At 38.8% G+C, this 24,785-nt stretch overlaps 1 protein-coding gene across 1 annotated transcript in view; it reads right to left on the bottom strand.

The window, feature by feature from the left end:
- The window catches only part of LOC126470864 (trithorax group protein osa-like), an 80,818-nt gene that overhangs the window by 4,496 nt on the left and 51,537 nt on the right, over positions 1 to 24,785 (bottom strand). Inside the window, 3 exon segments of the mRNA XM_050098880.1 lie at positions 4,768 to 4,958; positions 12,027 to 12,210; positions 16,746 to 16,935. Of these exon segments, the coding sequence (XP_049954837.1) occupies positions 4,768 to 4,958; positions 12,027 to 12,210; positions 16,746 to 16,935 (565 nt within the window).

Raw genomic sequence — 24,785 nt, 5'->3', positions numbered from 1 at the left:
GCAATCTATAGATGAACTCTTTTCATTCAGAGTCTGTAGTGAAGCTTCAACATCACAATGCCAGTAGGGATTCAATAACTCCACCAATGATTTTTTTAATATTCGCGACTCGAAAGAATTATTCTTCGACAAGCCGAGTTCACTATTTCTCATTATCATTCTCCACCTATCAGACCACAAAATTTATTAGTTTAGTGTGGTACATAGTAAGGTTGGGGTAAAGTGATATGAAGTAGGAAGAAGTAAGTTGTGTAATGCAATATATTATCCAATAGGAAAATTCTGTTATTTTTGTAGGTAGCATACATGATGGGTGCAAATCTATTTTCATCTTTAATATGAACATTGTAGATGGCTTTTAACAAAGATTGAGAAGCTGCAGAACATAAGCATTCAAAGTGGAGCACAAGCGTGCAAGATTTTTTAAAACGACAATTCTTAGCTGAAGATGATAATTTATGTCCTTTATTCTTTTAATTCATTCTTTTCTACAATGAGAACTATTAAATAAATTGGACTTTGCACTACCATTAACTGAACCAAACCACTGTCACTTCTGTTCCACATTAAGGATGGCTATAATAGGATCAGAGCCATATTTTTGTAAATTAATGTGCTCATATTTAAGAGAGAGAATGGAAAAGAATTAACTGTGTATACCTGAATAAAAACTGAACATGAACAAACTCAATGAATATCAAAAAATATCCTCGAAGGACTGGGTTTGGTGGCACCACTGTATAGTATGTGCATATACAGAGGGGTGGTTGTGTTATTGCTTTATTTGTCACAGTCATTAGTGATCAGATGGCAGTCTGAAGGCCTGTCTGTGCACCCTCTGTTTTGACTCTGCAGGCAGTAACTACGCCAAGTTTGCCATAATCATTTTGGGGTACAACCACGCCCTACTGATGAGTCAGCACTCCTCTTGAACAGATTCAGCCATTTGAATGGTGTCACATTGGGGTCCTGGGGGAAGCGGCGGACATATTAACGGATCGCTGCACATGTTGGACACAATATATCAGTGGTGTGTTGCTGCTTTCAACAAAGGTTTGTGGAACATTCCCATACCTGTATACCAGGCTCTGGACATCCTCACAGTACAGATGCACTACGAGATAGGTGCACTGTACGAGCATTGGTGTCTGATCGATTATCATCCAGGGCCAAAATCTGTGCATATGTTGCACCTGTTGTGTCATCATGGAGCACTGGGAATCGTCTGCTTGCAGCAGGGATAAGATCACATGTGCCTCTGTCCAGACTATTACTGATACCACAACACTGTCAAGCATCACTAGTGATGGATGTACACACCTGTATGGTGTAGACCTGGTGAGCTGCCTACTCCAGAGTGTATTTGCCCTGAACACGCTGGTCACATCCCAGGTCTCATTGGGGAAGGGGGGGGGGGGGAGCAGTCATGGTCATATTTGGTGTTTCTACAGGTTAAAGTAACCAAAGCAAACAGTGCCCGTTGCCTTGCACAGGCTATTATCCCCACACTACTGCCATTTCTTCATAGAAAGGGATGTGCTTTTTCAATGGGATAATGCACATCCTCATACAGCTGCTGCAACACAAGCTCTTTGTGGTGTGCAGAAACTGCCCTGGCCAGCAAGAGTAACTGATCTCTCGGCTACTGAACATGTACGGGACATGATGAAGTGGGAACTTACTTGTTCTCTGTGGGCCTGCAAGAACCACGACCAAATTACTATAAAAGGCACAAGATGCTTGGGACAATCTATCACAGGATGCCATTTGACACCTTTATGATAGTTTGCATGTGAGAAAACACACCTGCATCACCACCAGAGGGGAATACACTGTGTATTGATGCGACTGGGCACTATTTACTGCGATGGGAGTTTCGTTTGATCTGAATGATGAACAACCTGTCACCTCAATGGTCAGTAAAACGACTGTCCTTGAGGCTGTTGCTTTTTTTCAGCAGTGTATGTAGTCCCATAAAAAAATACTCAATACCTACTGTCAACATGCATACTGATTTCTAACACAGCAAACTAAGTAGTGCCTTAATCAAGATGACCTTTTTTTTCCAGTTTCAACATTTTGTTGCCAAGGAAACAGTAACTTTATTAAGTTTCTTAAAGCATTTATTAATGATTCTGTCAGCAGTTACTGTATTTATATTAGGCAATTAGTTTCAAATGTTATAGGTTCTTTTTCATGCCTGGCCTACTGAGGCTGCACTGACAGTGCCTGAACAATAATAATAAACATCAAAGAGGCAATGCATGAGTCTGATTTTGACTTAGTAAAAGGCATGTGTGGATTGTAGCATATTTTCTGGAAACATTTATACAGCTTATGTTGCATCTTTGATGTTTATTATTAATATCAGGCACTGTCAGTGCAGCCTCAGTAGGCCAGACTTTAAAATGAACCTGTAAGGTTTGAAACTAGCCGCCTAACATAAATACCGCAACTGTTGACAGAATCATTAATAAACGCTTTAAGAAAATATGATTTGTTATTATTTTTCTTTAATTTTACTCATCTTAACCTGTTTCCTGATGGAACCAGAAAGTATGTGTGTGTGGAGTGGGAGATCAGGGCCTATTGTTTTAAATGAAATCTCAATAGTGATACAGATTCACAAACCTTATATGATCTTTGAAATCTCTGTATCTGCAGTTTACCTCATGGTCCTAGCAGCAGCCGAGTTGCTCTCTTACCTATAGCCATGTAAATCTGATGGCAATCCCATTCAGTCACTCTGTGCTTCAGTCAAAAGCCAATACAGAATACCAACTGTACAAGCTGCTTTAATGGGGCAAAAATGAAGCAACTACATTTGAGCATCCTGACACTGCACTATTTGTTCCTTTCTCAAATTTTAAATGCCTCATTTACAACCTACTAAATGGCTCACTTATTAACCATGCAGCTTACTCATGGTTGAACTTAAGAAATCTTGGACTGCGGCTTAAGCACTATGCAGAATTATTCTCACAATTACACATCATAAGAACTAAAACTCTATGGTACTATCACACTATATAACATTGACCTGCTGTCTGACCGCTACTTCATCTGAAAAATTGCATATTACCTCCTTGAGCTGCTGGTAAAATTCCTTATCAACCAGTTTCAGTTGTCTGGTCATCAGCAGGTTCATCAAAATATTTATGGCATCATGTTAAGTGAAATTAAAAATCATCATCGTTAGATGATAAAACCACAAATTATTGACTGCTATCACAAGGTAATATAAGCTACATTGTAAGCTTATAAAAACTATGCTAAGTAGTGTATTTGTTCATGTTATAACTGTAATCCTCATTAATGCTGTGAACAGATTCATACCGCATACCAGATGTGCAGTACTAATCTGTTCAAAGTTTTAATGTTGGTTACGGTTATAACATGAATGAGCACACTACATAGCACAGTTTTTATAGACTGAGGATGTAATTTATATTATGGTGTAATAACAGTGAATATTCCACCGTTTTATCATCTGATGATGATTATTTTATATTTCACCTAATCTTAGGTTGTGAGTACTTTTATGAACCTGATGATGTGGGATGACAAACTAGCTGGGTAAATACAGAATTTTACCAGCACTTCAAGGTGGTAATATGACATTTTTCAAATACATTAGAGCTGTGGGACACCATCTTCTGAAAATCCACTCAATCAGCACTGTGCAGTAGTATTACGAAGACTCACAGGCAGCACATGACCTTGTCAGCTGCTAGTGTCAAGTTTCTGAATTAGAGCTACCACTATGCCATAACAAAGCTCCCCATTAGTGTTCACGAGGCTGAGGGCACCCTACTAAATATCTGTAACAGGTTTATTTATTGGTCATAACACAGTACAAACATGAAAGCTTTATGTGTTTGCCAGATATGCCTACCATAGAGACACACGCCCTCGACAGTGTGTTAATATTTGTTAAATGCTGACTTCAAATGCGTGCTTCGGAATCAATTTATGACTATTTATTAATAGAACAGACAAAACAAGCCATATGTGATGTAAGACCAAATGCACATACTCTTTATTATGGGCACTTCATTTAATGAAATAAAAGTACATCGACTTCACAATGTGCTGCAAAATCATTTCACGACATGACCCGAGTTTAACACAATGGTTTGGAACAGTGTCTACAAAACACTGAAAGTGTTTATTTTTCAATACGAAGCAAAGACTTTGACATACTGTAACGTACAAGCCTCTTAATTTTTTTTTTATAACACAGGTTGTCCTCAAGTTGTTAGCACACGAAACAAAGGCTTCTCTAAATGTCTTTCAGTATCTCAACATGGTACAAAAAGCAACACCATAAGTAGACTCATGATGTGTGTAGAAAATTCAGATTGAGTGAGAAAAAATTAGAAGCAGCGAACCTTTGAACCCGGTAGTTGCTGCATCGAATATGGCTTTCCTTACGGTCGGAACGGAGCACGTGGGCTAACCATCGGTGGCCTTAGGAGTGAGTTTTGATTAATACCAGGAGTCTGCATACTTGGAACCCACTGCTGCTGTGCCTTAAGGAAAAAAGAAAGAAAGAAGTAAATAAGACTCTGAATAAAATACTTGTGTTACTAAAATTATTTATAGTAACATCTCTGACAGTTTCACTAACAGCTTCAATCTCAAAAAGAGTAAGAAATACACAGTTCACACAAAAATTATGGTTACGGATGTCTTCCACCATAAACAACCAACCCTATATGGGCAAAAGTGACAGGGAACATCGTAATTCAAACTGTAACACAATACCTGTTGTGGAGGCTGATACGGTGACTGTCCACTAGCTTGGTAGCGGTGCTGGTCCCACTGGCTGTTAGCTGGCTGACCAGGCACAGGACCACCAGCTCGTTGAGCATTTTGTTTCCACTGTGGAGGCCCTTGTGGAACAGGTCCTTGTGGAGGGTACTGTGCCCGATACTGAGTGTTACCACTACTCCAGCCTACAATACAACAAATTCTCTATTTTAATCACACCACATTTAAATCAATCTCATGAGATGCATTTATGTCTCATCAAATACTAGAACATCTCACTCTAATGTGAATCCCTCCAATAACTACATACAACCAAGAATATGAGAGTTTAACCTAAGAGGCTCGTTATTAATCCTGCTGCAATGTATTTCGAATGGAACAACAAAGTGTCTGGATCTGAGGAAATTATAAAAACAGAATTGCATAACTTAGCTCTCTTAAATGTTCACTGTTAACTTTATTAATTTGGAACTGATTACAGGTTTAAATCTTTAGAAAACCAACGCAAAGTTAAAAACTAAGTAAATAAAAGTCTCCAAGGCACTAATTTTTTTTTATACATTCTTGCACTTCCAGTTAACATATTACTGTCCAACAAATCAAGTTTGACGAACCTACACAGATCAACATTTTTTCAGTTGCCAATTCATTCAGTCATCCCAAACACAAGAAAACATTTTTGTAACATTCCATAAAACAATAATTCTCATTTATAAGTACTGAAAGGGAAAATTGTAAGTACATTTCATTGATACAATACATCTGAAAACACTTGCAAAACCACAATGAACCATGAGCTGTACGATTTATTTATATATTTTGTGTTCTGGAGAGCTGTGTTGTAGATATATCACAGGGTATTGAACATGTCAGTTTTACTGATGTGTTATGGTATTATAAAAGTAGTACTACTATTCATTTTTAATATCTAAAGCTCAGGTTCTAACACTAAAAAACAAATTTTGCAGTTAAATAAATATTACAGAAAATGTAAATATTACAGTACATATATAATATAAAAATAAATACATTTACAACAATAAAGAGACAGGATCATAAACACTCTATGGTCTAAAATGACACACACAACAGGAACTGGCTTAAATTTCTTTAAACAAGAGCTCGTCTTGCCATCTGCCAAACCTAATTTGTGAATAAAGGGCACTAAAAACCTAACAGCCACTGAAGTGCATCTCCTTCCAAACTAATGCCAAGTTTGCATGCCAAAAGTGGATATCGCCTTTTCTTCTAGATCATGATTACGATATGCTCTAGTAAGTTTGAAAAGGGGCTTTTCCCCCGAAATTACTCAGGCTGTAGATTTTGGGATATAAGGAGGCACCACAGACAAAACAGCACATGAAAAATCTGTGCTCAAGCTTAAGATGGGTTTGAACATTACAGTGCTTTAATAAATACAGAACTTTTAATGGTGGTAATGTCACTGACTTCCTAGAATCTGTGAACTAACTCAACCAATCAGTTATTGGGCAGCTATAATTTAACCGGATACATTAAATGTATTCACAGTTGTGAATATGGACAACCATCAGCAGTATAACGGAATGACAACAGAGAAAATTTGTGTCGAACCAGGACTCGAACCAGATTTCCAGCTTATCGTGAGCAGTTGCCTTACCATTAAGCTATATAAGCACGACTCATGGCCAGACTCAAACTTCCACATGTTTCCAACCATGTGTCTACAACCTGCACTCGTACATTCATATGTATATTCTCGTACAGGGGAGACATTTTAGGCAAAAGTCACTTTGCCCGGTGTCAGTGGATAAATATTATATTTCAGTACCTGTGTTATTCAGAATTACAAAGCACTGTTCCTTTGGACATGCATACAATGATAAGGTGACCACTTGTGGTAATCGGGAAATCCAGGTTCGAGTCCTGGTCTGGCACAAATTTTCACTGTTGTCACTCCGTTAAACAGCAATGGCTGTCCATATTTGCAGCTGCAAATACATTTAATGTATTTCATAACAGCTGTAGTCACCACAGTGTCTTTTCCTTCAGGCATGTATGAACATTTACCCAGTCAGTCACCTAGTCACATGCACAGACACCAATTTACCTCCTTGGTTAAGGTATCAATCAGAGTTGTTGGTACAGAGGAACATACAAAGAAAACAGCAAGTAGCAGGAAGCGGAATAGGACATTAGACACAGCAAAGGGTGTTGGACAAGCATGTGTAATGACTAGGGACTGGAAAATGTAGCACCTATTTTTGGCAAAATTCGTGTCCAGTTTCTTAGTTTGTAAATGACTAGACACACAAATTTAAAAGGTTGACACACTACATGAGTGCAAATAGACAAATTATTAGTTCTTTGAAATCAACTGTTAAAAAGAGTGCTGATTGGGGGCTTTTGACTGGCATGTTTGTTTTTGAAAACACTTCAACAACTTTTTCTACCGAAATGGCTTTTGTTTTCTTCATTTGGCTGTATTTATACTTTCAAAAAAGATTGTTCTGTTGCAAAGCACCAGCATTTTCTCACCAGTTAACTGAATTCCTCTCAGATTAAGGTGTTTCTGGACATTATTTGTCTTTTCTTGCCCAATCTGAAGATTAAAAAATCTGCAGACTATTAATTTCGACCTTCCGTGGGCATTCATAGCCCTACAACCCATGCTTGACAACACTACAAATAGAACTGACAAGACACTTAGCGTAAAGTAAATCAATCATACGTTAGCTTGGTTTTAACATTAGAAGAATTATTTCTGCACCATCAAAAAACATTAAAGACTGTTTTCCAATCACTATAGCACAGAGGGCATTATAGGCTATAGTCACAGACGGCAGCAAGTGTAAACAGACTAGAATTTTGACCGCCACAGGGGAAGGAGCAGTGTGGGGAAACAAACCCCGCCTCCATTTCATTGGGCAGCAGCCTACAGCAGAACTGACACACTGTCACAGGGATTGCCGATCTCTTCTGGTGTTGCAAGAGTCATAATTGAAATCTGTGATGGAGCAGGATTAGTCGCTTCACTTATTTCAAAATAAGAAAAGAAAACAATGAGTAACACACAACACAAAGCATTCGGGGTAGCTACCACACAATTGCTTGTTGAAGTTGCAGAGTATTGTTAATGATACAGGCCGGAACTCTAGCGGTACATTGCATTACGCGAGTGTGTGTTAAACAGACCACTCAATCATCCACAATTGGCATCACACCAGATCATTGAGTGTATTGATACATCCTTGCATTTGTACACTTTATTTTGCACATAGGTCCTTGTGCACATTATCTATCCAAATTGGGTTTCGTCATATGGTGTATAATGCCAGTGACTGCTTACATTTTCGATATTCTATGCAGAAAATACAGCCATTTCAAACTTTCGCTAACAAATAGCTCATCTGGATACAGTTCGCTATGAAATGGCATCTATTAAGTAATTTCGCATTTTGAGGCAGAATTCACATTTATTTTGGATTTATCGGAAAATGTGAATTATTCCAGTCCCAAGTAATGACTCATTATTAAAGGTACCTATTTTCTGCAAAGTGCAAAATCACAAAATTTTACAAATTTTGTTCAAAATGAGTAACTGTTTATCTTTAAGAAAAATCACAAAATAAATGATGAAATTGTGTGGAATCGTATCATTTGAAGTTAATGGAGTAAATTCAATTAAAGTTATGGCAATGAAATACAAATATTGATGACACTCGATTCTACACTACTTCGATACATTGAATTCAGTATTGCTAACTAAACTTCCTGCACAGGGAAGTAAAGTAAAATTAATTTTATGTGTTGCTGAAATAATAGCACTGATTATGTGTGTGTTTTAAACAATATGATAAATACAGTCTTTTCTGCTGTAGGAGATGGTATTTCTTGCTCCTACAGATGAGGTAGTGGTGAAATGTACCAAACATCAATTATACCTTGATCAAATCTCATTTCTTAGGGTCTACTTCATTATTTTGTTGTTGCTGGAATCCATATCCTGATTTGTAGGTAATGGTTTGAAAAATATTGAGACAAACTGGTAGTTGTACTGAAAAATAGTTCATGAAGAACATGTCATAGGTAGAAATACAAATGATGCCAGAAATTATATTCATTATGAAGTCAAACTTGTTAAGCATCATTTCTCTCCTAAGATGAGGGTATTGCTGAAGGACAGTCAGTAATGCTCAAATGCTACAACTCTATCTACATGAGTGCAACAGTAAAATGTAATTTCTAGGCATTAGTTTTGAAGACAACTGGCACACAATCTTTATATCAAAGGCAAACTAATGTACCATACTCTGGAAGATATATAAATGTTGTAATGTATTTGTTTCCCAAATGAACCTACATTAAACTCAACCTGAAGACACATTTGTTAGCATAACTAGTCTCGGTGAACTATTGTGGAAGGTTACTTAACCCTTTCATTGCTACAGAGGTGCTCTTTGCATTCTGTGTTGAGGTGGCTTTTGTTAAGGCTTTACTGCTCTCCAGATGTTGGTGCCTGTGCCGAGACACAGTGTTCTATGAAATCTTTTTTCAAAAACTATTAAGTGAGAAACACTTATTTTCGTATATCTTACCTGATCCCCCTCATGCACACTAAAGCTATCAGTTGGTTTGTTGCTTGTTCCATAAAGTTTGTTAATTGCTCCACACATAAAATTCATGATAATTATTATGATGTGGAATGTGACAACAAACACATAATTTTTATCTACAACTAAATAAAAAATTGAAAATAATGGCTGCATGTTTGCCATTTACAGTTCTTCTTGATCTTCTTCTGCTTCTTTTAATGACTAATTATCTCTACTCAAGAATTGCTCTATGGTGTATAGGGAGTTATTAACCGGAAAGCTCTTTAATCTACTTTTGGAAACACTTCTGCTATTTGTTAAACATTTTATTCCCGTACGTAGACTTTTAAAGAGCTGTATAGTTGCATATTTAATCTCTTTCTGTGCCAAAGTTAGATTCATTAAAGGGTAATTTTTCCTTCTAGTGTTGTATTTGTGAAGATCAACGTAACTGTAAAATTTGGACTGATTACTGATTATAAGTTTCGTAAGTGAATAAATGTGCTGTGAGGCTGTGGTTAATATTTCCAGCTGCTTAAAGAGATATCTGCAAGATTTACATGTGCACACCCCATACATAACTCTATTTAATTTATAATGGGCCACAAGCACTTTTTGCCTAGGCGAGAAGTTAGCCCAGAGTATTATCCCATATGACATCAATGAACAAGCAAAATATTTTAGCTTGCTGACTTCTACATTCACAAAGTTGGCAATTACTATTATGACGAAAGTAGCAAAACTTAAACATCTTAGCAGGTCTACAGTATGGTTTTTCCAGTTTATGTTTTCATCACATTCACACCAAACACTTTGCAATTTCCATCCCAGTTTATTATTTACTGTTGGTGTACTCAGTTAATAGAAGGGAGGATATTCTCAACAGTACAAGAGCTGGTTAAATGCATTTTTTGAAAGTTTACAGTAAGCCCATTTGTGCAAAACCATTCAGTAACTTTCACAGAAACATCATTTACCATTTTCTTTGTTGATGGTTCATTGCTTTCTTTGTTGATGGTTCATTGCTCAACTTCACAAAAATGCTTGTATTATCTGCAAACAGAATTAATTCTGCTTCCCAATGCAAATAAAATGGCACATCATTAACATGAAGCAAGAGCAGCAATGGACCAATGCTACGTCGGAATTCATCAAGCAAGTAAGAAATGGTCAATAGTTATTTACTTGGAATGTTTTTTAGAGCTCTGAGAAGCTGGATGTCAAGACATTTTGGAAAGGTTTCCTCTTAAATTCCATGCTTAACAATACACGAGCCCTTCAACAAATAGTTAATGGTGGCACAGGGACACACGAACACAAAACATATATCTGTATGGTTCTAAGCATAAGTCAGAGATGATGGATGCTCAGCTTTCTGCAAGGTATCTCGCGCCCATCCTTTTTGCCCTTCTATACAGAACCAGAAAAAATTATCACCGAGTACTGTAATTACCCGTGTTACTCAATTCTATTTACTTTCTATGCAGTTCCATATAATGCGGCAATAAACTGGTGTAACTGTAACGTATAGTATTTCATATTTCCAAAATTGGAAAATTAATCCCTTGATATATTGACTTTTCTTAACAAACTGTTCCAAAAATGTATTTTATTATTAATGAAAATAGCTTTTGAAGTAAGTGTGACTTACAAATTTTTGAAGATCACTGTTAATAAAATCCAGAATATACTTGTGCACTGGACTTTCACTGAAGTATCCTGAATCATAAAGTCATTTTGTAGTTTGTGTGTAGATATGGAATCAAATCATGTGTTTCACAGTGTGTCCCTTTGAATGGAAATATTGGTGGAGCTAGTCACAGTACAGTTTAAGTATTTATCTCGTACCACTGGTGAGTACTTGTCAGTCATCTGTTCAACTTTTATCACTTTCAGTCTCCAACGAAATAACATCACATACTACTTCACTTTCTGGGGTGCTAAATTCAATGTCAAACTTAGGATCACTGTACAGCCATCCATTTTAAAGTACTCAAAGCTACAAACAGTAAAGGTGATATCCACTGGCAAACATCTGAACCAGAACACAATATCTAGGCTACAAATACGGGACTGGATGCCCCCTAGTGGCCGAACACTTAACTACCCATGCTGAAACGGATGTAAGCAAGGCTTTACTTTTTCAGAGGTCTGTTCTTAAGTTGCTGGGATACACTTGGGATTTTAAGTTTTTGTCAGAATAATAAAAACTAACTCTGGCTTTATGTTAAAGTGTTAAATTTTTGAAATCAAGTATTGCCTCTCTATAGTTTCTCATTTGTAACTAATGAATTATTTTCATTACATACAACAAATAGAAGATGTTTGGGTTGAATCAATACAACTGACAAACTGTGGTTATCAAAAATTAAGTCTAATGTACATGGCACAAAAAAATCCCAGAAACAAATAATTCCTGGCTGTTACACCACAAAGTAAAGGGAAAAACAAAGATGATGATGATAGGTCCACAATATCAAATTATGAAACTTTACTGTCACTTTAAAACATGAGGAATATCACATAAAATAGCTAAACAGAGGGAGAAAGTTCATATTGTCCTCATAAGCTGGGAAGAGACCCCTAACAGCACCAAGAACTATGTGACTTAGCTTCTTTTTCCTGTCCCCAATCTTTAAACTTTTAAGAACCCTCCAAATTACAGTGCTCACCACTTACCATATATAGAAGGCCTTTGTTGACTATATGGTGGATAGGGAGACTGCTGTGGGTCTTTTGCAAAATCTGGATGCCTTCTAGGGGTCTGTGGAGCTGGAGGTGGCATTGATTTACTATGAGGGCTTCCAGGATACATCTGACCACCTGGGCCAGTTGCAGTAGCTGCTTGTTGACCAGAATATACCTGTTGGCAGTATTTATTTTCAATTGTAACTATTTTTCACAAACAAATATCAAATAACAACACAAACTGTAACAAAACTTTCACTTCTGTTTCTTCATGAATAACATTTTTTAAAAAAAGTGTTTATACATTACTGTTCACAAGCTCCTTGCTGTTAACTGCACTAATTATTCCTGGTAATGAACTGCAATTGTGCTGTACATTTTCACACTTTCCCCTTATTAGAAACAGTACATCAGAATCATAACATTTTTGTATCAGTGAGAATGTGATCTCATATCTACCTGAATAATAACTATGAGGAAGCTAAAAAGATATAAATGATCCCCAATTATACATAATGTACAGACAGTGTATGTATAAAATAAAAAAAATTAAAATACACATTTGTTTATGACGACTTGAAATTTTCAAACTCTGTTCAGAATTAGGTAGGGGTGGGCTTTTAGCTTAAAACTTGTTGGCAGAAAAGTAACAAGTATGCTTTGTGTGTCCCAGAATGTGTTATAAATTCATATTGGGAAGAAATTCGTATAGGGATGAAATTCAAATTGGTGTTCAAGAGATCATAAAATTTATATGAAGTGTTGTTATCTGCAACAATTTCAAAGTAGGAATCACATGAATTCAAGTGATCAAATCTCAAGAACTTTGTTTTAGAATATTAAGACTGTTAATTTTTACATTTCAACTGAGGTTTTTACACATAATGAAGCCTAACTAGATAATAATATTGTTGGTTTCAACTGAGAATACTGTATTATTAATCTCGAGGGTGGAAGTGTTGCAGGCATATTGTCCTCCTTAAGGCAAAGTACATTACACTGTTTATTCAAATAACAGAAAACCTAGGGTGAGATGATAACAAATAAAGAGTTATGATAGATAGCTACTCACTACACAATGGTGGTGGTGAGTGGAAGACAAGCACATTGAAAGAAGACTGCTACATACTATCAGTGAATGCCCAGAGGGGGCAGTGGCAGTGTGTGTGTGTGTCTGTGGGGGATGGGGAGGAGGAGAATTTGTTGCCTACATCTGACAAAGGGAATAGTTTGATAGCTGATATTACAAAGAGACTCAAAAAGTATGTTTCATAATATAATTGCAGTCTAAGTATATTTTCTTGAATGTTCCACTACACTTCAAAGTGACACAGATACACGACATTTTTCAACATCATCAATTCTCTGTAAATAATGATCAGAATGTTCTGTCTGTCAGTCAGTCAGTCCCTCGACAACAGATATCTGCTCCTCTGTCATAAAGCCATTTGAGCATTATTGTGTGAACATCCTCATCATCGGAAAATCTGTGACCGTTTCAAATCAGTTTGTCAATTGCTTGGACATTGTCATCTGTAGTAGATGCCACTGGTCATCCTGCCCTATCAGCACCATTCACACCCATGCAGCCTTGGTCACATTGTAAGCACCATTTTGCTATGGCTGGATGCAACACTGCATTTTGTCCATATACTACCAGAATTTCAAATTGCATTTGTGAGAAAATTAGACTTTTATCCATAAGATTTTTACAGACTCAAGTACTAAGACTTTGCAGCTTTGGAGTATGTTTACAGTTTCTGTGCCATTTCACTTCCACACTGTGATGCAGTTGTTATCCATACCACAGTAGAACAGTGTCTGCAGGACATCTAAAACATGTACTCTCTTTTGACAATGTGCCATTCTTGTTGCACAATAGTCTTAACATGGGACAACCAGTGTAACTTACTATTTCAAGTACCCTCGTATATAGTAGGCCTCTTTCAGTGTATGTCTCTGCACTTCAAAGCCTCCTCTATGTAGTGAATACTGGCCTATCCCATTACATATTATTATTACACTGTTTATTGACAGTTTTAAAAATGCAGACTGATGATAACATCAGGTATGTATGTAAAAGATTTCACATCGTGTTTCCTACATCAAGTGCAAATAGAAATTTGTGTCCAAAGTGATTGTTTTTGTATCGTATACTTCTATCATATCAAGTGACATATTCTGTGTAGTTTACTCATGAGGTAACATATAAGTCAGATTTCATCCTAAGATGAACATTCTTTACCATGAAGTCCTAATAACTGTAAATGTAAACATTTTTGCTTCTCTCATCTATAAAAAGAACAAAACTAATGAACTTATGCCACAGTAGAGTTCCATCAGAATATCAACAGAACTACGGCAACTTTTGATTACCCAGAAATAACTGTGTAGAAGGAGCAAAACTAAAACAAGTTGTGAAATTCGATTTTTTAAAAAACCTATGATCTGTAGAAGGTTGACATGTTTTCATGATTTTTACTGTATATACTAACTACCCTTAATTATTATTATGTACCAATGACGAGTACATTAAACAGTAAATTATCAACTGCAAATACACATTTTTTATAATAAAATTTCAACTATGTTGAGACACACTGTGTGGAAAGTTATCTGTTCAATGACAAGTACACACACTATTCTTCTTCATTCTTACAGTAAGTTTACCTGCAATGATAATGGAAATGTGTGACTTTCATAGAGCTTACTACAGAGAAATTATTCTAACCAACATAATTAGAAAATTACCTTTCAATGGACAACAGAAATTTTCTGTTGACATGTTATATTTAGTTCCATACATAATACATTCCCAACTACTGTTTTATTTTCTCTCCAATTTTAAAATCTTCTGCCAACAGTCCATCCGACACTGCATTAGAAGCAACTTCAAGAAATGTAGATTTTTTTTTATCTCCCCTCTGAGTTTTTAAAAATGTAGACCTCTCAGGCTGAGCACTAATTTAGCTTAAGTAGCTTCAATGTATCATTGACATTTATTTGTAAGAGTCTTGAATAAGTAATGGGTGTGCTCAGAGTTTTGGAATGCCACAGGTAAAGTCAGCATTTTGGTAGACATCATCACTGCTCCTCTACAACCTTCTTTTGATTTGCTCTCTTTGTACCATTCAACTTTGTTCCGTAAAATGTTAGAGAAACCTGCCAGTATTACCATTACATCTGAAAGGGGCTGGAAAATCTCAAATGAGTGAACTTCAAAGGGAAGCTAAAACTTCGAGAAAAGTGTATGCCATGTATCACTGATGTTTTGATAAGAAATGATTGAATATGCACTGAGTAATGTAACACTACATGAACTCTATTGATAAAAGGCCATGCACAGTACTTCTATAACATAAATATATAATAATGTGTCTATGTACATACCAGATGTACTATATTGTTATGCACTGTGCAGTATCTGTAGCATACCATACAAACAGGTGTGAACAGTATTGCATGATGTGGTATTGGTACAATCAGGCCCAAAACATACAATATTTATAATGACAAGAAAAACAAATTACAGAAGACGCACAGTTTCACGCGTGCACCAAGTGATTACAGTCATGAAGATCCACCTTCCTCTTGGTTGAAATGTGAATTCACTTCATGATCTGTGCTTAGTCAGTGAAAACTTAATGAAGCACAATTAGATGCAATTTTAATATACAATACTGATTTGGCAATGAGGCACTCAAATACAAAGTCAGTAGTTTGACACACAGGATATCAGTCTAAAGAATGTGACAAACGAGGGAGCAAATCATATCACAGAATTAAAGAATTTAAAAGAAAGGCAGCTAATAAAAACTGAAACTGTTAGTGTTACAATGCTGTCCTATGAAACCAGCCGAGGCTGTTATAAAACTGTAGCTACATATATTTTATAATGGGTTATACTCGTGTCTAAATTAACCAATCATGAAACACTTATTAAGAAAATGTGGATGGAAATCTTGGAAGTCTCAAAATTAAAAGTTTTGGGCACCATGTACATCTAGACAAACATTGCAGTAAACCTTTTAGAGATCTGAAAAATTGTGGGCTGTTGAACTTGCGGTAAGACTGTTTGGAAGTTAAAAATTTTCAGTAACTGCAATACAGGCTATAACAACATTTACATGGCTTAAATAGAACTACTCAAGAAAGAATATACAATCCCTTAATTGTCTATGTCCTCAATGAGAAAGTTACAAGGCACAGTAACACAAATGGTACAATTATGTATGGATGAAAAGGGAAACCATATAATTTAGATATCTCACTCAACATAGAACATAATTACACATATACTTAAGAAATGGTATGACACACTCATGCATTTACAATTTCTGTGGCATAGCATTTGGAGCTGTAAAACCTTATGTGATGTAACAAAATATTTAATATTGCATTGCTTCCTACAGTTATAATCACTGACTAACATGACACAGTGATTAGTGTACCACAGGTACATTCATCCACCCAAATATGGGTTACACATGGTTGCCGTAGAAAGCTTACAGTAAATGGAGGGATGATTTACTTGAAAAGAAACATCCCACTCCATTTCCATATTTATCTTCTGTCATCTTCTTTACAGTTGTAGGTATTCAAAAATACATCGCATTGATCCAGAAAATGTAAATGAATATCAGCATTGTTATTTCTTTCACATTTTAATGAAGAAGTATGATTTACTTTTATACAAATGACTATAATTACCGGATCTTGACGGTAATAGTCTTGCTGTGGTGGATACCCTGTGGGTTGCTGTGCTGGTGGTCCCGTAGGTGGAGCAGGATAGCCAGTACGTGAAGGATAGCCAGGTGGCTGGCTGGGCCCCCCGTACCAGTTGTGTCCAAAGGGATCTTGACCACTAGCCGCCTGCTGCATCCCACTACCTTGTCCATAACTCATGAAAATAATAAAAGACTAATTGCAACACATTATTTTCCTAATTACAATGCCACCAACTGTTACCTCAATATAGATTCTCACATTTGCTCAATTTTAGACTACTGCCAGCCTATTCTCTGATAGAACAAATGTTCTTGCTAAGCCAAAGACAATATGCAATAGACCCAAATGAAAATTTAATATTCTCTTGTTTTTACTTTCACTTTGCAAATCACAGCTTGTACCCATGTAGAGCATAAGAAGTCTATTGATTGGGTGTATAGTTACTGGGCTACCAACGCCTTTCTGCTGCGTCGTCATTATGGCGGTGCCAACCCCTTCTCTGGAGCACAGTGTGGGATTCTGCCAGTGGCATTGCTGCATCTGAAGTAATGGTGTTTTATCGGCACTGAGCTTGCCCAATCCCAAAATCTTTTGCAACAGCCATGGTAGGTGTGTGTGTTTTTTTTTCTTTTTTTTTTTCTTTTTGGAGCTTACGGGTGCTCAGTGTTGAGGCTATCAGTGCCCTTACATATTTTGAAAGAAACAAATATGATTAAAATGTCCAAAATTGTTATCTCACAGTGTGAAGGAAACCTATAAAATGACACTCATTCACTCACTCCCATGCCACTCACATGGAACCACACAATCACCATGTCTCACAGGAATTAATACAATGGAGAAGGGTGAAGGGCACCATTCCTGGGATTAAAATAGAAGTAAAACCACAGAAGAGCTAAAGGAAAGGCACAGGGAAAAGTGACTGGTCGACCACTTACAAAAACATGAGTGACCCAGTCATCCTGTTAACAGATTAGGAACATCATCCTAAAATTTTTGGAAACACGTTGGAGATATCACAAAATCTTAAAACTCTCAAACACATTCCTTTCAATGTCACTTGAAACAAAGGGGACATCTGCTGCTGCCGCCCTCTGGTCTAAAAATAAAACATAATCTAGTAAAATGTGGTGCACAGTCATCTGTATGCTACAGGCAGCACACACTGGAGGATCCTCTTGGCAGAGCAAGAAGCCATGCATCAGAGGATTGGCCTATGTGAAGACAAGTAAGCAGGACTTCATCCCGTCTTTGTGGCCAAAGCTTATTACCAATCACTTCCACCCACCCAATCATCTTCCCATTAACACACTGTTGTGGATTGGCAAGACAGCCAACCCACTATGAGAGGAAGCCGAAAGGCACACGTTTTAGCTCATGCAGGCTGGCATGAGGTCTGGAACAGGTCAAGGAAATGAGACTAACAAAAAACGAATGTAGCTGCTGGAATACTTAACTTTAATCCATAAATGGTGAACATCACTCTTGACGGTACATGTCTTACAGCATCAATAGTAACTGGTAATTGATGCTAGGTTGTAGCAAATGACGTAGCTGAAGGCTATGCTAACTATCGTCTCGGCAAATGAGAGCGTAATTTTTCAGTGAACCATCACTAGCAAAGTCGGCTGTACAACTGGGCGAGTGCTAGGGAGTCTCTCTAGACCTGCCGTGTGGCGGCGCTCGGTCTGCAATCACTGATAGTGGCGACACGCGGGTCCGACGTATACTAACGGACCGCGGCCGATTTAAAGGCTACCACCTAGCAAGTGTGGTGTCTGGCGGTGACACCACACACACAACTCTACTTAAACAGCGAGGTGATGGCATGCAGGGGGTAGCACACTGAAATAACTGAAGATCGCTCCATGCCTCCTTGACTGCTACATCCGCCCTTTTGGTCCCCTCAATACCCATGTGTCCTGGTACCCAGCAGGACACCTCCTTCCCCACCCAGCCATTGTAATTGATGGAGGATGTCCTGGATATTTTGGCCTACCTTATCTGCTGGATACGAGCATTGTAGAGAGTCCAGAGCATTCAGAGAATCTGAACAAACAAGGAACTTAGCAAACTAAGCACACCTCATCTGCTCCAGTGCCCACAAGATCGTGTACAGTTCCGCATCGAAGACAGTAGAGTCTCAAGGCAGTTAAACCTTGAGGACACTATCAGGGAAAACAACAGAGCAAACAATGGGGCCGCTGTTTCAACCCATCCAGAAAGACAGCTGTAGAGCTGTGGTGCTCAGTTAAAATGGCAGAAAATATAGTATTTAAACATATGCAGGAGTGCAATCTCTCCTGTACTGCACTAATTCTAAAATTACCCTGGGACTATGCAATGATGACAGTGGCAGGTAGTTAAAATCCTGGATTTGAGGACTTACGTTTCCCATATTAAGTGACTCCAGCACACACTGCACGCAGATTGCAAATGGCACTGTTGCTCATAGACGATTAGAGAAAAGGTGTTCCAAAGGTGGACGAGCAACAGTATTATATGCAAGTGAATTTGGAGTATGAGGCTGGTCCTGCAAGCACCTGTGGCCAGTCTAATCGCCTCAAGATGGATAGCATCAATGATATTCAGATAAGAAGGCCTCACTGAGCTGCACAATGTGCATCCACAGTCAAAGCGTGAACACACAAAAGCCCTATAAAACTAAACAGATGTGCCCTGTCTGCTCCCCAACACCTGTAGCTAATGCACTTTATGATATTGAGTGCTTTCTGGGTTCTGGGTTTCAGCTCTCTCAGGTGTGGTAACCATAACAGTTTGGAGTCAAAAATGAGGCCCAGAAACCTGACTGAGTCTTTCAAATGTAAAATGGTGTCTGCCATATGCAAGTCAGGTAAATTAAAAATACTATGATAATGACTAAAATGAAAACACATACACACTTTTCTGCAGAAACCTGAAAACCTCTCTGTGCAGACCACTCCTACAACTTAGAACTACTTAAACCTAACTAACCTAAGGACATCTCACACATCCATGCCCAACGCACGATTTGAACCTGCAACCGTAGCGGTCGTGTGGTTCCAGACTGAAGCACCTAGAACCATTTGGCCACAAGGGCCAGCTAGTTACATCTGACAGGGCACGACTGCAACACTGGAGGAGTAACAAATAAATAGCAAAATCATCCACAAATAAGAAGCACATACAGGACTCCTTACCATAGACATGATTGTGTTTAAAGTACAGCAAATAGAGTAACACTTGAAACACTGTCCTTAGGAACACCATTATCCTGCACAAAATGATCCAACAGCATGTCACCAACTTGGGATCTAAAAAAAGCACTTAAGACAGTAAAGACTGCATGGAGATCTGGAGATGGCTACAAACGCCTCATTGATGGAGCTGCATGACAATACTTTCTCCAAGTAGTATCATACATCTTACTTATATCAAAGAAGACATCAAGTCAGTGATGTACTGTAAGTAAGCCTGCTGAATAGCCGTCTCCAGTACGGCAAGGTTGTCAACAGTGGACTGAAATCTGGAATTCACACCAAGCGTGATTAAGGAATTACCTGGTCTCTAAGAATCAGACCTGACGACAGTTAACCATTTGCTCCAGGGTCTTTCCTACACAGCTCATTAAGGCGACACTCTGATAACTACTGGTACATGTGTGGTCTTTTACTAGTTTGGGGAGAGGTAGCAGAATTGCTTCTCTCTAGGAGTTGGGAAAGTTTCCTGTCTGCCATATAAGATTGAAACATTCGAGAAGGATTTCCTTTGATGCTGCTGGCAAATGTCGAATTATGCAGCACTAGATTTGGTTGTGACCGGGTGCAGTATCTTGAGTTTCAGGCAGTGCTAATTCCAGGTCCCACATGGCAAGAGGCCAGTTGAAAGCCTCAAAATTGTGGAATCTGAAGTCCATATTGTCCCTCTCTGCAGTCACACAGTAACGGTAGATCACTGGATCCCAGCTGGAATTGGTAGTAGTTGCTGTAAAATGCTCTGCCATTGTCTGAGTGATGACACCAGGCATTGTTTGGAAAACACCCTCATTTCAGCACTGCTGCTATTGGTAAACAACTGTGCCCCAGAAAATCCTCCCGATGGCTGTCCATACCTCTGTAGAATATGTGGAACAGTTGATGGAGCCCGGGAACATTTGCCATGACCTTTCCTTGCTCTCCTTAATTACGTGTTGAGCCTTGGCTCCTGCAACTTGAAAGGCTGTGAGGTTGCTTGCTGTTGTGAGGCATTTAAACCATCGAAGAACAGCATGCCACACCCAGACTGCTGAACAACACACATCAGTCTACCAGCACACAGGCTGCCTCCTAAGATGACCTGAAGACTTTGGAACGGAAAGTCAGCAGGATCACTCGTCTGATGTGTGATCCACTCATTTCTGGACACTGTCATGGTGTTCAAACACAACCAGCTGACTGAACAGTGTACAGTTAGCCCTGCTGCCCATCCATTTCGGTGATTTCTGTTCAAGCAATCCATTTCCAGTGGGTGAATCCACGCTGAGAAGTGGTCACCGGAACAAAGGTCATCAGTTGCTTCCCACTGTGTTGAGACTGCAATGGCTGGAGAGCAGAAAAAGAGGTCATTGTCTGAGGACAAGCCAGTAGCAGCTGATAGAAGAGTAAGACTGCCTGTGTTGAGGATGCACAGCTCCTGAGATATCATGAGGTTCTCCAAGTTTCGACCCCTGGGACAAGTATAGTTCAAGCCCTATAATACATTATGGGCATTGAAATTAATCAGTAGCAGAAACAGGCAGGGGAGTTGTGCAATAAGACATATAAGCCTCAGAGTCTATCACATCCTGTAGAGGTAGATACAGGGAGCAAGACAGTGATCTTATCACCCATGTGAAGAGCAACAGCTACTGCTTCTAGACTGGTAACCAAGGAGAGAGCAGAGGATTGATAGGATTGATGTGCGTTACTGACAAAGACAGTAACCCCAATCTTGGCTCTTTCCCATGTCAGGTGAGGGTACAGCCCAGTAGCACAGGGGCACCAGTGGCCTTGAAATGTGTTTCCTTAAACACAAGCACAGGGAGTGTGCCTTTGTAAGGAATTTTGGTTCCTCCATGTGTGTCCTGAACACATTAAGTTTTCGTATGTCCATCCTTCTGACTGAAGGTTGGAGGGACTTCGGTCATCCACTTATGTAATAAAATGGAACACCTCAGAAGCTATGTTGGCATTTTTGGGTTGGAGACACAACATCAATGTTATAGTCTATGGAAACCAGTTCAGAGATGTCTGCCACTGATGGGATTGTGTATACGATTGGAGTTAACCCCCTTGGCATCAGTTAAGGCCTGAAGATCGTATATTGAGTCACCAAAACTGGTAACTGTATAATAAATAACATCAAAAGGACGACTGCAGGTGTCACATTTTATAACATTATATGAACCCATTAATGTTCCACTTTTAGATGGGAGCCGTCTATCATGAGGTAACACTTTCACCCTAACTTTCGGCCTGGGAGGGGAGGCCACAATGGGTGGAGCTCAGTCTTTGGTTGAGATGGTTGTCCCTGTCTCACATCAAGGTCCATAGCCTCCAAAGAAGAGTCAAAACAGGTGTCTGAAAGGATGACATCAATACTGTCAGACTGTGTACTTCCCATCCCCACCAGTGGACAATTCTTTGCCTTCAACTTTGATTTTTTGGTCCGAGGAGGCAACTGCAGAAGTGGTAGTGTCAGTACTGGACAGTGGACCAGACTGAGTCTTTGGAGGGGCAGGACTTCTGCATTGTCAGCAACCACGCTTTTTCTGAAGTTTTGGAGGAAGGGACAGGCTTCAAAATGACTGCAGCAGCACAAGTACATTGACCAACGCAGGTACTAGTGCTGATAGTAGCAACCTCTGTTTGCATAGCAACATCAGCTGTTTAGGAACTGAAACAAAGGAGGTACAAGTAGTGAACATTGGTGGGCGGCATAGCTTTATTATTTTTTCGGCCTCATTATATGGAACGCATTACAGAGTCTTACGCTTTCGCACCTTTTGTTCTTCAAGGTATACACTACAATCCTGACTCCAGACACAGTGAGCCCCAGAGCAGTTCATACACTTTAAAGGAGATGTAAAAGCAACTCTTCATGGGCAGCCTTACCACATTTTCCTGAAGTGGCTTCTCCACGACTCCCACAAGTAGTATGTCCAAAGTGCTGGCATTTGAAAGAAGGCATTGGGTTGGTGACATAAGGCCGCATGTTTAGATGAAAGAAATCTGCCTTAATGTACTCAGGGACTTCCATACTATTGAATATCAAGATAAAGGAATCTGAATTTACAAGATCCCATCTACCCTCTTCACAATGTCTTTCACATCGACTATACCTTCTAGAGCCCACTCACATCACAATACCTCCTTGGGAATGTGAACGAGATCCCTGCAAGTCACAACACCTTTGCTGTAGTTCAACGTGTTGCACAGTTCAGTGTCTATTGCACACTCCCCGAAGCCGCTACCTTCTTGGAGGTTAGCTGATGGTTGGGAACTAGAAGTTTACACTAACAATGTCGCATTGCACAAGCACTTTACTGTTTTTAAAGAGCCACAGGTTCCCTCAAAACCCTTTGGGATATAGGATGGGGAAACCTTCTCAAAACTACACTCTTTTCTTCTCACTATTAAAACCACTTTCTGATAATCAGCACGTGTTCTACTACTCAAGACAATACTTTTAGAATGAATCAGAAGGACTGGCTACATGAGCCCGTTTGTTAGATTGGGTAACTTCCAGCAGTCTACCTTTTCCACTGAGAGGAGGAAGGGAAAATTTCGAAGGATCCATTTTGGTCCCATGAACAGCTATGGGAATAAAAGTTCACCTAGACAGAGCCCCACATAACAAAGTAAGCCTTATACAACAGAGGCACACCAGGTTCTTCAGAAGTTGCCCGCAAATGACTGTTCCACCTCATCAGCGCACAGCACACCTTGAGACTGAGGGGTTTCTAACTGCAGTTTGTACCATCCATGTGATCTGGGTGGTAAAGCCCATGACACACAACATTCCACCATCATGCTGCACAGTGGTTGCTGCAGCATGCCCAGAGCTTTTGGTGACAGGCGACTGGTGACACTTACCAGTCCCCAGCTCAGGAACCTTAGGGTCACCAAGCCTGTACCCAGGAAACGAATCCTGAGCCCCTGAGGGCCTTTCACAAAAGGCTGATGTCAGCCTCTAGATGGCCATTATTAAGGAAGCCAAGAGACTGACATAAAAAGGAGAAAAACCTTGACACTGTTTTGTGTTTTAATTATCATGTGATAAGATACAGATATCATCAGCTGTAAGAGTGTACAAGTCAAGTTACAAAAATGAATATAAACTCCAAATTGCATCTGTACAGAAATGTATCAGCCATCCATGTGATAAAAATAAAGCTGCATAAACAAAGTGAAAATTGGTATGCCAGCAGTAACGTATAAATTACATCCAGCCATCCCCCACATAAGTACATACCATACACTTACATTCATTTACCAATAAATGGCTCATTTACATATTCAGTAACTAATATACACAGATAATAACTGGGTCTGCTGCTATGAGTCAGTCAGAAAGCAAGCACATAATCAGTATGCTACTATGTTGAAATATTACTTGCAGGTGAAACTTTACACATTCATATTCACTCTGTATGTTCTTGCTTTTATATTGTGCCAGCAGCTTCAATGTTTCTGTACAAATAAAGATGTAACACCAGTTGTTACTTGTACGGTAAACAGCAAGTTTCCGCAAAGCACTATCAAACAAAAACCGAAAAAGAGCTGAAATAATTCCAAGCAGAAGGAAACGCCTGTTGTATGTAAAACGGGACTAATAAAGGAGATACATTAAAGCTGCTGACCTGTCACACAGCGTTCACTTGAGTAGTTGTACTACTTCCAGCAGATTCAACAGTTTGCTACACTATAATATTTACAAGAAAGGTGTTGACAGATCAGACCAGATGACAGCACATTAGCCATTCAAAAGAAAACAGCTGAAATGTTGGGAAAAATTATTCTT

This window comes from Schistocerca serialis, chromosome 3, assembly GCF_023864345.2.
Source record: "Schistocerca serialis cubense isolate TAMUIC-IGC-003099 chromosome 3, iqSchSeri2.2, whole genome shotgun sequence".
NCBI classification, from domain to species: Eukaryota; Metazoa; Arthropoda; class Insecta; order Orthoptera; family Acrididae; genus Schistocerca; species Schistocerca serialis.
Note: the sequence above shows the minus strand (reverse complement) of the source record. Positions and strands in the feature narration are given on the sequence as shown.